Source organism: Saccoglossus kowalevskii, chromosome 1, assembly GCF_978046115.1.
Source record: "Saccoglossus kowalevskii chromosome 1, keSacKowa6.1, whole genome shotgun sequence".
NCBI classification, from domain to species: domain Eukaryota; kingdom Metazoa; phylum Hemichordata; class Enteropneusta; family Harrimaniidae; genus Saccoglossus; species Saccoglossus kowalevskii.
Genome location: NC_140641.1, coordinates 45,063,676 through 45,082,729, shown reverse-complemented (window position 1 = coordinate 45,082,729; position 19,054 = coordinate 45,063,676). Strand labels below are relative to the sequence as shown.

Below are 19,054 nucleotides of genomic sequence, written 5' to 3'. Positions count from 1 at the left end.
ATCTAATTTGCATACTGACTGAAGCTGTTTCATGTAACAATTGAGCCAATTAATCTAATATGCATACTGACTGAAGGTGTTCCATATAACAATTGAGCCAATGAATCTAATTTGCATACTGACTGAAGGTATTCTATGTAACAATTGAGCCAATGAATCTAATTTGCATACTGACTGAAGGTGTTTCATGTAACAATTGAGCCAATGAATCTAATTTGCATACTGACTGAAGGTGTTCCATGTAACAATTGAGCCAATGAATCTAATTTGCATACTGACTGAAGGTGTTCTATGTAACAATTTAGCCAATGAATCTAAATTGCATACTGACTGAAGGTGTTCCATGTAACAATTGAGCCAATGAATCTAATTTGCATACTGACTGAAGCTGTTCCATGTAACAATTGAGCCAATGAATCTAATTTGCATACTGACTGAAGGTGTTCCATGTAACAATTGAGCCAATGAATCTAATTTGCATACTGACTGAAGGTGTTCCATGTAACAATTGAGCCAATAAATCTAATTTGCATACTGACTGAAGCTGTTCCATGTGACAATTGAGCCAATGAATCTAATTTGCATACTGACTAAAGCTGTTCCATGTAACAATTGAGCCAATGAATCTAATTTGCATACTGACTGAAGCTGTTCCATGTAACAATTGAGCCAATGAATCTAATTTGCATACTGACTGAAGCTGTTCCACGTAACAATTGAGCCAATGAATCTAATTTGCATAGTGACTGAAGCTGTTTCATGTAACAATTGAGTCAATGAATCTCATTTGCATACTGACTGAAGCTGTTCCATGTAACAATTGAGCCAATGAATCTAATTTGCATACTGACTGAAGCTGTTCCATGTAACAATTGAGCCAATGAATCCAATTTGCATACTGACTGAAGCTGTTCCATGTAACAATTGAGCCAATGAATCGAATTTGCATACTGACTGAAGGTGTTCCATGTAACAATTGAGCCAATGAATCTAATTTGCATACTGACTGAAGGTGTTCCATGTAACAATTGAGCCAATGAATCTAATTTGCATACTGACTGAAGCTGTTTCATGTAACAATTGAGCCAATTAATCTAATTTGCATACTAACTGAAGGTGTTCCATGTAACAATTGAGCCAATGAATCTAATTTGCATACTGACTGAAGGTGTTCCATGTAACAATTGAGCCAATGAATCTAATTTGCATACTGACTGAGGGTGTTTCATGTAACAAAGGGTTTCGAATAAAGTAGATGTAAGAAACGATATCTTGTTCAAGCCAGCATTTGCTTTTGATCAGGTTTTGTCACCAGTTCACCACTTTTCCACAGAATAACAATCTTTGTAAATAAGACACTTATCTATAAATATGATTGATACATGTATGGAATACATCTGATAACAAATGAGGTGTTTATCAATGATCAAATACAACATGTAAACAATGCACACATCTACCAATATTCACAGTGAAATGAGGACACATCAATGAAATTCAGTATGAAATATTTGATGGACTTTTTCTCTAGATGGCACATACAAATTTCAAGACCTGATTGACTGACAAAATTATTAATGAAACAGTGAGAAAACATAAACACAGGATATGGCCAGAGGTTAATGTTAAACTCCTAAAGCAAATAGTAACATGAAAAGTACACAATTACATTCTCCTATATCTCAGCTTTCTGAAAATATAATTTTTTTTAATATAACCATTACAATTGTTCTTTGCTTTTTGAATTGATTTTGATAGGATGCATTTAATTGTATTATTTAAAAAATGTGTATGTGCATAGTTTAGAGTTATTGTTGGTTTTATTTTAGATATAGAATTACTGTTTTTTTTTAAATTGTCAATGTCAATATTGTAGTTGCTTTTGATAATATTTAGATAATGTAGCAAGGAATTTTTGTAACAATTTTGTTTTAGTTCCATTATACTATCAAATACTAATGTAATTGCACCATGATAAATCAAATTTTGGTAGTAGTTAATTGCTCTGTATCATTGATAACAACAGTAATATTATACCAGTTTTCATTCTGCTACCGATGTTTAGTAAATCACAACAGAAATTTTTAAATATATGTATGGTCTCACTGTTCAATTTTGATGTTTATTCTCCATATCTCTGATCCATATAAGAGGATTGGAAGCTTTAAGGACCCAAACAATTGTTATGCTCTATATTGTTGTATTGTCTATTGTATGCTTTTTTCAGCCTTTCTGTCTGGTCAGTTAGTTAGTAAGTTCCATAGCCTTTGTAATTTGCATGTTTCCATTTGACTTAAATGTGATTTCTGATTAAGTGAATTGATCGGTTTTGTTCATATATATATATATATATATATATATATATAAATCTCAAACATATATATATATATATATTGTCATATTTAGGTGGCTTAGTAACAGGTGGAGACTACCGTAATCACAAATAAACTATTACTCATGTTTCCCCTGTGGCTGCCTTAAGGTGAAAAATGCAATGAAAATGTCAAAATCAAATATACATTGTGATTGGTATCTGCACAGCTGCATTGTATAAATTCATTATTTTCAGTCAATGAGGATGGGTGTTGCTAACCTTCTTGGCCTGCATACAATAGGAAATTCCATTGGTGTGGGAAAGAGGAATCAGAGCACAAGGATGTTAGAATAGACAACCACAAATGGTTGGCGCAACATACAGTATATACTTTTGGAAACACAATAATTCCTGATGAAATCACGAAATCCAATGCGTGCAACAAATTGTAAATGCCATTTATCAATTTGATTCACTGATCGCACATTTGAGATGATGCTTATATTTTAAATATAGTACTAAAACATGATATGGCTTGTGATATATTTGGTACAATATCACTTTATTGCCACACTGCAACAAGTAGTTTATAACATCTTGAACTGCCACTACTAATCTATTACAACTGTACAATATCACCTCTTATACTGCCACTACTAATCTATTACAACTGTACAATATCACCTCTCATACTGCCACTACTAATCTATTACAACTGTACAATATCACCTCTCATACTGCCACTACTAATCTATTACAACTGTACAACATCACCTCTCATACTGCTACTACTAATCTATTACAACTGTACAATATCACCTCTTATACTGCCACTACTAATCTATTACAACTGTACAATATCACCTCTTATACTGCCACTACTAATCTATTACAACTGTACAATATCACCTCTTATACTGTCACTACTAATCTATTACAACTGTACAATATCACCTCTTATACTGCCACTACTAATCTATTACAACTGTACAATATCACCTCTTATACTGCCACTACTAATCTATTACAACTGTACAATATCACCTCTTATACTGCCACTACTAATCTATTACAACTGTACAATATCACCTCTTATACTGCCACTACTAATCTATTACAACTGTACAATATCACCTCTCATACTGCCACTACTAATCTATTACAACTGTACAATATCACCTCTTATACTGCCACTACTAATCTATTACAACTGTACAATATCACCTCTTATACTGCCACTACTAATATATTACAACTGTACAATAACACCTCTCATACTGCTACTACTAATATATTACAACTGTACAATAACACCTCTCATACTGCTACTACTAATCTATTACAATTGTACAATATCACCTCTCATACTGCCACTACTAATCTATTACAACTGTACAATATCACCTCTCATACTGCCATTACTAATCTATTACAACTGTACAATATCACCTCTCATACTGCCACTACTAATATATTACAACTGTACAATATCACCTCTCATACTGCTACTACTAATCTATTACAACTGTACAATATCACCTCTCATACTGCCACTACTAATCTATTACAACTGTACAATATCACATCTCATACTGCCATTACTAATCTATTACAACTGTACAATATCACATCTCATACTGCCACTACTAATCTATTACAACTGTACAATAACAACTGTACAATAACACCTCTCATACTGCTACTACTAATCTATTACAACTGTACAATATCACCTCTCATACTGCCATTACTAATCTATTACAACTGTACAATATCACCTCTCATACTGCCACTACTAATCTAGTACAACTGTACAATATCACCTCTCATACTGCCACTACTAATCTATTACAACTGTACAATATCACCTCTCATACTGCCACTACTAATCTATTACGACTGTACAATATCACCTCTCATACTGCCACTACTAATCTATTACGACTGTACAATATCACCTCTCATACTGCCACTACTAATCTATTACAACTGTACAATATCACCTCTCATACTGCCACTACTAATCTATTACAACTGTACAATATCACCTCTTATACTGCCACTACTAATCTATTACAACTGTACAATATCACCTCTCATACTGCCACTACTAATCTATTACAACTGTACAATATCACCTCTCATACTGCCACTACTAATCTATTACAACTGTACAATATCACCTCTCATACTGCCACTACTAATCTATTACAACTGTACAATATCACCTCTCATACTGCCACTACTAATCTATTACAACTGTACAATATCACCTCTCATACTGCCACTACTAATCTATTACAACTGTACAATATCACCTCTCATACTGCCACTACTAATCTATTACAACTGTACAATATCACCTCTCATACTGCCACTACTAATCTATTACAACTGTACAATATCACCTCTCATACTGCCATTACTAATCTATTACAACTGTACAATATCACCTCTCATACTGCCACTACTAATCTATTACAACTGTACAATATCACCTCTCATACTGCCACTACTAATCTATTACAACTGTACAATATCACCTCTCATACTGCCATTACTAATCTATTACAACTGTACAATATCACCTCTCATACTGCCACTACTAATCTATTACAACTGTACAATATCACATCTCATACCGCCACTACTAATCTATTACAACTGTACAATATCACATCTCATACTGCCACTACTAATCTATTACAACTGTACAATATCACATCTCATACTGCCACTACTAATCTATTACAACTGTACAATATCACATCTCATACCGCCACTACTAATCTATTACAACTGTACAATATCACCTCTCATACTGCCACTACTAATCTATTACAACTGTACAATATCACATCTCATACTGCCACTACTAATATATTACAACTGTACAATAACACCTCTCATACTGCCACTACTAATCTATTACAACTGTACAATATCACCTCTCATACTGCCACTACTAATCTATTACAACTGTACAATATCACATCTCATACCGCCACTACTAATCTATTACAACTGTACAATATCACATCTCATACTGCCACTACTAATATATTACAACTGTACAATAACACCTCTCATACTGCTACTACTAATCTATTACAACTGTACAATAACACCTCTCATACTGCTACTACTAATCTATTACAACTGTACAATATCACCTCTCATACTGCCACTACTAATCTATTACAACTGTACAATAACACCTCTCATACTGCCACTACTAATCTATTACAACTGTACAATAACACCTCTCATACTGCCACTACTAATCTATTACAACTGTACAATATCACCTCTCATACTGCCACTACTAATATATTACAACTGTACAATATCACCTCTCATACTGCCACTACTAATATATTACAACTGTACAATATCACCTCTCATACTGCCATTACTAATCTATTACAACTGTACAATATCACCTCTCATACTGCTACTACTAATCTATTACAACTGTACAATATCACCTCTCATACTGCCATTACTAATCTATTACAACTGTACAATATCACCTCTCATACTGCCATTACTAATCTATTACAACTGTACAATATCACATCTCATACTGCGACTACTAATCTATTACAACTGTACAATATCACCTCTCATACTGCCACTACTAATATATTACAACTGTACAATATCACCTCTCATACTGCCATTACTAATCTATTACAACTGTACAATATCACCTCTCATACTGCTACTACTAATCTATTACAACTGTACAATATCACCTCTCATACTGCCATTACTAATCTATTACAACTGTACAATATCACCTCTCATACTGCCATTACTAATCTATTACAACTGTACAATATCACATCTCATACTGCGACTACTAATCTATTACATCTGTACAATATCACCTCTTATACTGCCACTTACAGCTGTACAATATTACCTCTTATACTGCCACTTACAGCTGTACAATATTACCTCTCAATGCCACTACTACTAGTTTTTCTCCTAATCTAACATCTACCTTGGCAGTTAAATAAACTTACTGCTTTTTTGGCTTTATCAGACTTTGAAAATGAAATAGTTCCAGTAAGGTACTGTCCTAAAAGAGCTCCTTTTGGTAATTTGTCTTCTGATAATGGCGGAATAAAGCAAGCAGTCATTGCCCCTGGACACAGCTTCTGAGTTCCAAATTTGTGTTTACCAGTCAGAGCTCCATTCATTGTAGTATAAACATCTAAACTGATTGTACTTGATAGTTTCTGTTCTATAAGTAGTAGTAGATCTTTCAGTTTGTCTAAAGCTTCCTTCTTCTCATGTCTGATCTGCATTCTGATGGTGTAGTCACCTTTGTCTAGCTTCAATGAGTACTGTTAAAAGAAAACACATACTGTGGTCATTAGTACACAAGAGAACCTGAATTCCAAGTCCTTAGTAAAAATCTATTTCACTACAGTATGCCAAACTACCAGTAGACACATAGTGATAGACCAAAAGTGGGACTCAGAAGGATGGAAAACAAACAAAACAAATCAAATATCAGTTTCTCCAGGGTGGCAGCACACACATAGACATGCTGAGATGCCAGTGGCACAGTTGTCTGGAATACAGTTGCTGCCATCAAGCCACAAGCACTCCAGACTCAACTAATCAGAAAACTCATATGGCCTGCGGTGCCACATAACATGCCTAATTCTTTGCAATCTGACCAACAACAAGTAATTGAAAACAACACAATCCATCTGTTTTTTTTAACCCTATTTTTATTTGCTTAACACATGAGTTACCACTGAGGAGATAGCAGAACATACTCATAGTAAATAGAGTTTAATCAGCCGAATTACTTTCGACCAACAGGAACAAACTGACCTCACATAGTTTCACTCACTGCATGCCCCCATCAGAGATGATGTAAAGTTCACTACTCAATTTACGGGAAGGACAAGATTGTACAGTCTCATACTATGGCGCAAAAAGTAAGGGACATTTCTGTGCTTCCAGACAACATAAAAAATGGAGCTAGTCTCTAAGCTGGACAAGTAATAGTTATAAACTTGGCTGGCAGATAACTTGTTAGTTTTTCGATTAACATGAGTCTCCGTCTTGCAATAAGGTTAACAAAATAAAAATCAATCAGCAATTTTGAATCAGACCCTGAATGATGTGTAAAAAGTTTATTTGATTTTTAGATTTAAAACTTGGCAATCAAGAAATCAAATTCAGTCAATTAAGAGTGCCAGAATGCATGTGTGAAATTTAAACATGATGGATCCAGATAACAGTAGAGAAGAGGATTGGAATATAGAGCAACTCGAAGATTTGGATTTTGACAATGATTTAGTATTGCTGTCACCAACCCACAAGCAAATGCAGGAGAAAACATCAAGCTTAGAGGAAGAAGTTATAAAAATTGGACTGCACATCAATACAAACAAGACAAAGGTGATGAAAGTAAATAGCACCAGTGCAAACAGTATCTATCAGTGGGGTGATAGAAGAAGTAACATCATTTACATATCTAGGCAGCATTGTGAACACAGCTGGAGGGACAGAGCAAGACATTAGAAACTGGATTGGAAAGGCAAGGACAGCATTCAATTTGCTCAAGGAAGCTTGGAGGTCAAGAGAGATAGCCACGAAAAGAAAGATAAAGATTTTCAATACAAATGTGAAAAAAAGTATTGTTGTATGGATCAGAGACATGGAAAACAATCTCAGAATGCAACAGGAAAATTCAAGCCTTTATAAACTGTTGCCTAAGAAAAATACTGGGAATATGGTGGCTGAACCGGAATAGCAACCAAGAGCTCTGGGAACAAACAAACCAGATACACCTACCACAAATCAGTTGAAGAAAAGAAAATGGACTTGGATTGCTCATACACTAAGGAAAGAACCAGGAACCATCACTAGAAAGGAATTGCAATGGAATCCACAGGGGAAGAGAAATAGAGGAAGGCCAAGAAACACCTGGCTTAGAACATGGGAACAGGAAATGAAGATGGGCCACAACTGGCACACCATCACCAGACTAGCCCAGAGCAGAAGAGAGTGGAAGGAGACGCTCTGTGGCCTATGCTTATACAGAAAGTTAGAAGGCTGAAGAAGAAGGATCCAGACATATTGAAGATATATCTCTTTAACAGCACTCATTAAAACTAAATGGCAACTGATTGGCCATTTTGAATCTGACGTGCATCAAGGTTCCATAATGTCCAATGTATATATTATAATGTTTGAAATTAACCTACACATACACGACATAATATAGTCCAGAATGACAGAAATGCTAGATTTTTATGATTTTTTTGCACTAAAATGGCTGCCATTTGGCCGTCTTGAATTGGATCACAAAATAAATGCATGTTCCAGGCATGTTTTAGATACAGGGGCAGATGAAAGCATACATTAACTGATAAACAAATAGGGGTGAAATTCTTTTAGTTTTTGGACAAATAATAGATTCACTTGGAATCAGATCTGTAAAGCAAAATGTGCATTCAAGGTCACACAAGTCATTATCGATGTTTGAGTGAAACCAAATTCAGTTTGGTAATGATGGAAATACTTGTTTTGGGTAAATTTTAGCATATATGGCCAATATGGCCATCTGACTGATATCATGAATCCGATTTTGAAATGAATGCCTGAGCTTAATTACCAGGGACACCAGGGCTTGAAATTGAGAGGACACTTAGTTTGAAGGTCAAATTTGATAAAATTTACTAGGCACATAGGAATAACAAAGGAAGCATCTAGGTGATTGCCTTTGTCACCTCTATGAAATTCAAGTACACTTGTACTATGGAATGATGTGTATATATATATATATATATATATATATATATATATATATATATATATATATATATATATATATATATGCATAAAGTTTGTAGGTAATCCATCAACTGCATTTTTGAAAACAATATGACAATCAATTGGCCATGTTGAAAAACAAAAACTTAAACAATATCTATGTATATTACATGCATAAGGTTTCAGATTGACGAATTAATAATAACAAGTTGTGTCATGACATCACAATGAAATGTGTCAGCCATTTTGAATCAGAGTTTGAAACAAATACAAGTTAGTAAGTGTAACATGATATACAATGTAGTTGTAAAGTTTGATTGCAATCTGTCAAAGCATGACATTGTGTTAATACAAAATTTGTCATTTGGCTATTTCTAATCTGATCTGAGAGACAAAATGGTCCCATTATGTTCAATTTATGTAGCAAGTTTGAACAACTGTCCATATATGACCAAGATATGGTCAAGATTAGCAGAAATGTGTAATTTTGATGCATTTTTAACATGAAAATAGCTGCCAGTCAGCCATCTTAGATTGTGACATGAAAATGGCTGCCATTCGCCCATCTTAGATGATAACATGAAATGGCTGCCATTCAGCCATCTTGGATTGTGACATGAAAATGGCTGCCATTTGCCCATCTTAGATGATAACATGAAAATGGCTGCCATTCGCCCATCTTAGATGATAACATGAAAATGTCTGCCATTCGTCCATTTTAGATGATAACATGAAAATGGCTGCCATGCGCCCATCTTAGATGATAACATGAAAATGGCTGCCATTCGCCCATCCTAGATGATAACATGAAAATGGCTGCCATTCGCCCATCTTAGATAATAACATGAAAATGGCTGCCATTAGCCCATCTTAGATGATAACATGAAAATGGCTGCCATTCGCCCATCCTAGATGATAACATGAAAACGACTGCCATTCACCCATCTTAGATGATAACATGAAAATGGCTACCATTCGCCCATCTTAGATGATAACATGAAAATGGCTGCCATTCGCCCATCTTAGATGATAACATGAAAATGGCTGCCATTAGCCCATCTTAGATGATAACATGAAAATGGCTGCCATTCGCCCATCCTAGATGATAACATGAAAATGGCTGCCATTAGCCCATCTTAGATGATAACATGAAAATGGCTGCCATTCGCCCATCCTAGATGATAACATGAAAACGACTGCCATTCACCCATCTTAGATGATAACATGAAAATGGCTACCATTCGCCCATCTTAGATGATAACATGAAAATGGCTGCCATTTGCCCATCCTAGACAATAACATGAAAACGGCTGCCATTCACCCATCTTAGATGATAACATGAAAATGGCTGCCATTCGCCCATCTTAGACAATAACATAAAAATGGCTGCCATTAGCCCATCTTAGACAATAACATGAAAATGGCTACCATTCGCCCATCCTAGACAATAACATGAAAATGGCTGCCATTCGCCCATCTTAGATGATAACATGAAAATGGCTGCCATTAGCCCATCTTAGATGATAACATGAAAATGGCTGCCATTCGCCCATCCTAGATGATAACATGAAAACGACTGCCATTCACCCATCTTAGATGATAACATGAAAATGGCTACCATTCGCCCATCTTAGATGATAACATGAAAATGGCTGCCATTCTCCCATCCTAGACAATAACATGAAAACGGCTGCCATTCACCCATCTTAGATGATAACATGAAAATGGCTGCCATTCTCCCATCCTAGATGATAACATGAAAATGGCTGCAATTCCCCCATCCTAGATGATAACATGAAAATGGCTGCCATTCGCCCATCCTAGGTGATAACATGAAAATGGCTACCATTCGCCCATCCTAGACAATAACATGAAAACGGATGCCATTCACCCATCTTAGATGACAACATGAAAATGGCTGCCATTCGCCCATCCTAGGTGATAACATGAAAACGGCTGCCATTCACCCATCTTAGATGACAACATGAAAATGGCTGCCATTCGCCCATCCTAGATGATAACATGAAAATGGCTGCTATTCGCCCATCCTAGATGACAACATGAAAATGGCTGCCATTCGCCCATCCTAGATGATAATGTAACCATGTGTAATTTCTATGCTAGCAAAACATAGTGGATAAGTTGTTTTATGACTGATCAGTCTAATAGAGTTATTATGGTACATATATGTACAAGTTGTTGCGTTATGAAATAGTTCTACACTTAGCAATCAAGGAGCGCATGTGATGCGGCTTAGAAAATAGTTCTGATTGTATTGTGCCATGCCCAGTGTTTATTTGTCACATTTATGCGTGACCTATTATTTGTTCTAATTAATCTGTTTATTCTGCTTATTATCACGTGATTCATTCATGTTATTAGTCAATTTGAGATAACGGGTCACATGCTCGCGGATTGACAGAGGAGGTAAAAAGAAAACCATGCGGGAGAGGAGAATTCACTGACGAGGGGACACGGAGGGTGAAAAGGAAAGTCGCTGACTGAAAAGAGCACTTTCATCACTGGAAAGTTGCTTAATTGAAGTTGTGGGTACTTGAACTGTGAGACGGCATCACTCCGAATTGGATCGAACAATTTTCTGTGAGACTACTTGTCTGCGAACCCGGAAGTGGCAGTTTTGCTGGACTGGCATTGTTTACATGTGAAGTTCGCATTCGCCCAGAAATCATCTATGAATGACATTGCCGTGAGTACCTCTTAATCACGAAGATTATCGATGAGTAACGTTACCGTGAATACCTCTTAGTTTTAGTGCGACTATCGTCAACGAGTGACGTTACCGTGAATGCCTCGCACTGTGTACGTTGTCAACAAGTGACAGTATCGTGTATTCCTCATATATATACTAGTATATTGTGTATATCGTCAATGAGTGACATTACTGTGTGAACCTCCTATCGTAAAGAAATTGAATGAACAATCTACGCTCTGTGAATCTACTAGATCTAGATTTCAACGAACGCATGGTTGAGACTTTATTTAACTTAATATACCCTTCATCAACATTGTGCTCTACAATACGTGAGTAAATACAACTCGTTCATATTCGCCAACCCGTGTGTGTATTAATCGCCGAAGTCAATCTAGAGGTCGGAGGCTATGCCTGACTTTGTTATGAGTACGTGACCGTTATGTGTGTGACCGCGCGTGAACGTAGACATTGCTGAACAACAAGTCGTGACGTTATTACCTAAGCAACGCCAAAGCACAGCCCTGTTGTTAGGACATCGTGGACATTGTAGTGAACTCTTGTTGTCAATAATTGGTATATTCTGATACTTAGTGAACTCTTGTTTACTGTTGACTGTTGTTAATTATTATTGTGCATTATTGCAAACTAAAGTGTATGTTGAAGTTGCCCCATAGTATCACCCTGTACAGGAATCCATTTTCCCTATTTGCATGCAAGGTTGAATAAATGCTAGTGACCTTTGACATATATCATATTAGTTTAGTTCTTGATCAATCATTGTGGTGTGTGATGCTTCATTGCATTAGTTTAGTTATCCAAATATCACATCGGTTGCCCTGTGCTATGTTTCTAAATTAATTTGGGGACTAGTGTCTTTTGTCAACTTGCTGAACAGAGAACCTACCTTACAATACCATGAAAATGGCTGCCATTCGCCCATCCAAGATGATAACATGAAAATGGCAGCCATTCGCCCATCTTAGATGATAACATGAAAATGGCTGCCATTCGCCCATCCAAGATGATAACATGAAAATGGCTGCCATTCGCCCATCTTAGATGATAACATGAAAATGGCAGCCATTCGCCCATCCTAGATGATAACATGAATGCAAGTACATATGTGTGCCATGTTGTATATACTAGTATAAAGTTTGAATATGTTCAGTCAAAGCCTATCAGAGATATGGCATCAAGGTCTCATTATGTCCAATGTATATACCAAGTTTAAACAAAATGGCCACCATTAAGCCATCTTGAATCGGCATGTGAAACGAATCGATGTGCATAATTCTTTGAAGATGCATCATGTATGTGTGAAGTTTGAATGTGATCGCTCAAGGCATGTCTAAGATACAGGTGGGCTTGCATGGACGCACAGAGGTCAATTTATAAATTCCTCTGTTTGGACTGAAACTAATAAGGTTCACAACTTGAATGTAAACTAAATTTGAAGGTGTAGTAGTGAGAGTATAGTGATTCTGATTTCTTACCTGGTTAGGATAGGCATCTCCAGCACCAATGTACTGTTTATTATTATCAAACATTAACCATATTTGACCTTCATAATCATTTTCATATAACATATCACTGAGTAATGGGCAGTTTGGTGTGATTTCAGCTGATTTACTCTGTAATACAATGGTGACAGCAAACAAGCATATGATTTCAGCTGATTTACTCTGTAATACAATGGTGACAGCAAACAAACATATGATTTCAGCAGATTTACTCTGTAATACAATGGTGACAGCAAACAAACATATGATTTCAGCTGATTTACTCTGTAATACAATGGTGACAGCTAACAAACATATGATTTCAGCTGATTTACTCTGTAATACAATGGTGACAGCAAACAAACATATGATTTCAGCTGATTTACTCTGTAATACAATGGTGACAGCAAACAAACATATGATTTCAGCTGATTTACTCTGTAATACAATGGTGACAGCAAACAAACATATGATTTCAGCTGATTTACTCTGTAATACAATGGTGACAGCAAACAAACATGATTTCAGCTGATTTACTCTGTAATACAATGGTGACAGCTAACAAACATATGATTTCAGCTGATTTACTCTGTAATACAATGGTGACAGCAAACAAACATATGATTTCAGCTGATTTACTCTGTAATACAATGGTGACAGCAAACAAACATATGATTTCAGCTGATTTACTCTGTAATACAATGGTGACCGCAAACAAACATGATTTCAGCTGATTTACTCTGTAATACAATGGTGACAGCAAACAAACATATGATTTCAGCTGATTTACTCTGTAATACAATGGTGACAGCAAACAAACATATGATTTCAGCTGATTTACTCTGTAATACAATGGTGACAGCAAACAAACATATGATTTCAGCTGATTTATTCTGTAATACAATGGTGACAGCAAACAAACATATGATTTCAGCTGATTTACTCTGTAATACAATGGTGACAGCAAACAAACATATGATTTCAGCTGATTTACTCTGTAATACAATGGTGACAGCAAACAAACATATGATTTCAGCTGATTTACTCTGTAAATACAATGGTGACGGCAAACACAAATATGATTTTTGCTGATTTACTTTGTAATGTAATTGTCACAGAATAAGGTTTGATGATAGCATCATAAACTCACCTGATGAAATTGATATGTGAGGAGTAGCTCATAAATCTGTCTACATTCAGGCAGCACATCTCTATGGTTTAATGGTCTAATCTTGTGTTCACTTGGCCTGAAATACAACAAAATGTTTCACATCGTAGTGCAATATGTTACAAATAAATATTCAAGAGTTTACAATGGTCACAGTAACAAATTGGTTTTACTGACACATTGGTTCTACTGACACATTGGTTCTACTGACACACTGGTTCTACTGACGCACTGGTTCTACTGACGCACTGGTTCTACTGACACACTGGTTCTACTGACATTGGTTCTACTGACACATTGGTTCTACTGACACATTGGTTCTACTGACACACTGGTTCTACTGACACACTGGTTCTACTGGCACACTGGTTCTACTGACACATTGGTTCCTCTGACACATTTGTTCTACTGACACATTGGTTTCACTGGCACACTGGTTCTACTGACACTTTGGTTCTACTGACACATTGGTTCTACTGACACTTGGGTTCTACTGATACTTGGGTTCTACTGACACATTGGTTCTAGTGGCACACTGGTTCTACTGACACTTTGGTTCTACTGACACTTTGGTTCTACTGACACTTTGGTTCTACTGGTACACTGGTTCTACTGACACATTGGTTCTACTGGCACACTGGTTCCACTGGCACTTCGGTTCTACTGACACTTGGGTTCTACTGACACACTGGTTCTACTGACACACTGGTTCTACTGACACTTTGGTTCTACTGACACTTTGGTTCTACTGACACTTTGGTTCTACTGGTACACTGGTTCTACTGACACATTGGTTCTACTGGCACACTGGTTCCACTGGCACTTCGGTTCTACTGACACTTGGGTTCTACTGGCACACTGGTTCTACTGACACATTGGTTTCACTGGCACACTGGTTCTACTGACACATTGGTTCTACTGACACTTGGGTTCTACTGGTACACTGATTCTACTGACACATTGGTTCTACTGGCACACTGGTTCTACTGGCACATTGGTTCTACTGGCACACTGGTTCTACTGACACATTGGTTCTACTGACACTTTGGGTTCTACTGGCACACTGGTTCTACTGACACACTGGTTCTACTGACACATTGGTTCTACTGGCACATTGGTTCTACTGACACATTGGTTCTACTGACACATTGGTTCTACTGGCACATTGGTTCTACTGGCACATTGGTTCTACTGGCACATTGGTTCTACTGGCACATTGGTTCTACTGGCACACTGGTTCTACTGACACATTGGTTCCTCTGACACATTTGTTCTACTGACACAATGCTTCTACTGACACACTGGTTCTACTGACACATTGGTTCTACTGACACTTAGGTTCTACTGACACTTTGGTTCTACTAACACTTGGGTTCTACTGGTACACTTGTTCTACTGACACATTGGTTCTACTGGCACACTGGTTCCACTGGCACTTCGGTTCTACTGACACTTGGGTTCTACTGCCACACTGGTTCTACTGGCACACTGGTTCTACTGACACATTGGTTTCACTGGCACACTGGTTCTACTGACACACTGGTTCTACTGACACATTGGTTCTACTGACACATTGGTTCTACTGACACTTGGGTTCTACTGACACTTGGGTTCTACTGACACATTGGTTCTACTGGCACACTGGTTCTACTGGCACACTGGTTCTACTGACACTTGGCTTCTACTGGTACACCGATTCTACTGACACATTGGTTCTACTGGCACACTGGTTCTACTGGCACATTGGTTCTACTGGCACACTTGTTCTACTGGCACACTGGTTCTACTGACACTTCGGTTCTACTGGTACACTGGTTCTACTGACACACTGGTTCTACTGGCACACTGGTTCTACTGACACTTCGGTTCTACTGACACTTGGGTTCTAGTGACACATTGGTTCTACTGGCACACTGGTTCTACTGGCACACTGGTTCTACTGACACTTCGGTTCTACTGGTACACTGGTTCTACTGACACACTGGTTCTACTGACACACTGGTTCTACTGACACTTCGGTTCTACTGACACTTGGGTTCTAGTGACACATTGGTTCTACTGGCACACTGGTTCTACTGGCACACTGGTTCTACTGGCACACTGGTTCTACTGACACTTCGGTTCTACTGGCACACTGGTTCTACTGGCACACTGGTTCTACTGACACATTGGTTCTACTGACACATTGGTTTCACTGGCACACTGGTTCTACTGACACATTGGTTCTACTGACACATTGGTTCTACTGACACTTGGGTTCTACTGACACTTGGGTTCTACTGACACATTGGTTCTACTGGCACACTGGTTCTACTGGCACACTGGTTCTACTGACACTTGGGTTCTACTGGTACACCGATTCTACTGACACACTGGTTCTACTGGCACACTGGTTCTACTGGCACATTGGTTCTACTGGCACACTTGTTCTACTGGCACACTGGTTCTACTGACACTTCGGTTCTACTGGTACACTGGTTCTACTGACACACTGGTTCTACTGGCACACTGGTTCTACTGACACTTCGGTTCTACTGACACTTGGGTTCTAGTGACACATTGGTTCTACTGGCACACTGGTTCTACTGGCACACTGGTTCTACTGACACTTCGGTTCTACTGGTACACTGGTTCTACTGACACACTGGTTCTACTGACACACTGGTTCTACTGACACTTCGGTTCTACTGACACTTGGGTTCTAGTGACACATTGGTTCTACTGGCACACTGGTTCTACTGGCACACTGGTTCTACTGGCACACTGGTTCTACTGACACTTCGGTTCTACTGGCACACTGGTTCTACTGGCACACTGGTTCTACTGACACATTGGTTCTACTGACACATTGGTTTCACTGGCACACTGGTTCTACTGACACATTGGTTCTACTGACACATTGGTTCTACTGACACTTGGGTTCTACTGACACTTGGGTTCTACTGACACATTGGTTCTACTGGCACACTGGTTCTACTGGCACACTGGTTCTACTGACACTTGGGTTCTACTGGTACACCGATTCTACTGACACACTGGTTCTACTGGCACACTGGTTCTACTGGCACATTGGTTCTACTGGCACACTTGTTCTACTGGCACACTGGTTCTACTGACACTTCGGTTCTACTGGTACACTGGTTCTACTGACACACTGGTTCTACTGGCACACTGGTTCTACTGACACTTCGGTTCTACTGACACTTGGGTTCTAGTGACACATTGGTTCTACTGGCACACTGGTTCTACTGGCACACTGGTTCTACTGACACTTCGGTTCTACTGGTACACTGGTTCTACTGACACACTGGTTCTACTGACACACTGGTTCTACTGACACTTCGGTTCTACTGACACTTCGGTTCTACTGACACTTGGGTTCTAGTGACACATTGGTTCTACTGGCACACTGGTTCTACTGGCACACTGGTTCTACTGGCACACTGGTTCTACTGACACTTCGGTTCTACTGGCACACTGGTTCTACTGGCACACTGGTTCTACTGACACATTGGTTCTACTGGCACATTGGTTTCACTGGCACACTGGTTCTACTGACACATTGGTTCTACTGACACATTGGTTCTACTGACACTTGGGTTCTACTGACACATTGGTTCTACTGGCACACTGGTTCTACTGACACTTCGGTTCTACTGACACTTCGGTTCTACTGACACTTCGGTTCTACTGGTACACTGGTTCTACTGACACTTCGGTTCTACTGGTACACTGGTTCTACTGACACACTGGTTCTACTGGCACACTGGTTCTACTGGCACATTGGTTCTACTGGCACACTGGTTCTACTGGCACATTGGTTCTACTGACACTTTGGGTTCTACTGGTACATTGGTTCTACTGGCACACTGGTTCTACTGACACACTGGTTCTACTGACACACTGGTTCTACTGGCACATTGGTTCTACTGGCACATTGGTTCTACTGACACATTGGTTCTACTGACACATTGGTTCTACTGGCACATTGGTTCTACTGGCACATTGGTTCTACTGGCACATTGGTTCTACTGGCACATTGGTTCTACTGACACATTGGTTCTACTGGTACATTGGTTCTACTGACACATTGGTTCTACTGGCACACTGGTTCTACTGACACATTGGTTCCTCTGACACATTTGTTCTACTGACACACTGATTCTACTGACACATTGGTTCTACTGACACTTAGGTTCTACTGACACTTAGGTTCTACTAACACTTGGGTTCTACTGGTACACTTGTTCTACTGACACATTGGTTCTACTGGCACACTGGTTCCACTGGCACTTCGGTTCTACTGACACTTGGGTTCTACTGGCACACTGGTTCTACTGACACACTGGTTCTACTGACACACTGGTTTCACTGGCACACTGGTTCTACTGACACATTGGGTTCTACTGACACTTGGGTTCTACTGACACTTGGGTTCTACTGACACTTGGGTTTTACTGACACATTGGTTCTACTGACACTTGGGTTCTACTGACACTTGGGTTCTACTGACACATTGGTTCTACTGGCACACTGGTTCTCCTGACACTTGGGTT

General features: G+C 38.3%; 1 protein-coding gene across 2 annotated transcripts in view; it reads right to left on the bottom strand.

Moving 5' to 3' along the window:
* LOC102807403 (tripeptidyl-peptidase 2-like) overlaps positions 1–19,054 on the bottom strand; it is a 147,503-nt gene that overhangs the window by 43,390 nt on the left and 85,059 nt on the right. For both annotated transcript variants that reach the window (XM_085502513.1, XM_085502520.1), the window contains exons 17-19: positions 14,481–14,577; positions 13,325–13,462; positions 6,346–6,669 (exon numbers count right to left, since the gene is read on the bottom strand). In XM_085502513.1, coding sequence (XP_085358639.1) covers positions 6,346–6,669; positions 13,325–13,462; positions 14,481–14,577 — 559 coding nt within the window. The remainder of the gene's footprint in view (positions 1–6,345; positions 6,670–13,324; positions 13,463–14,480; positions 14,578–19,054) is intronic.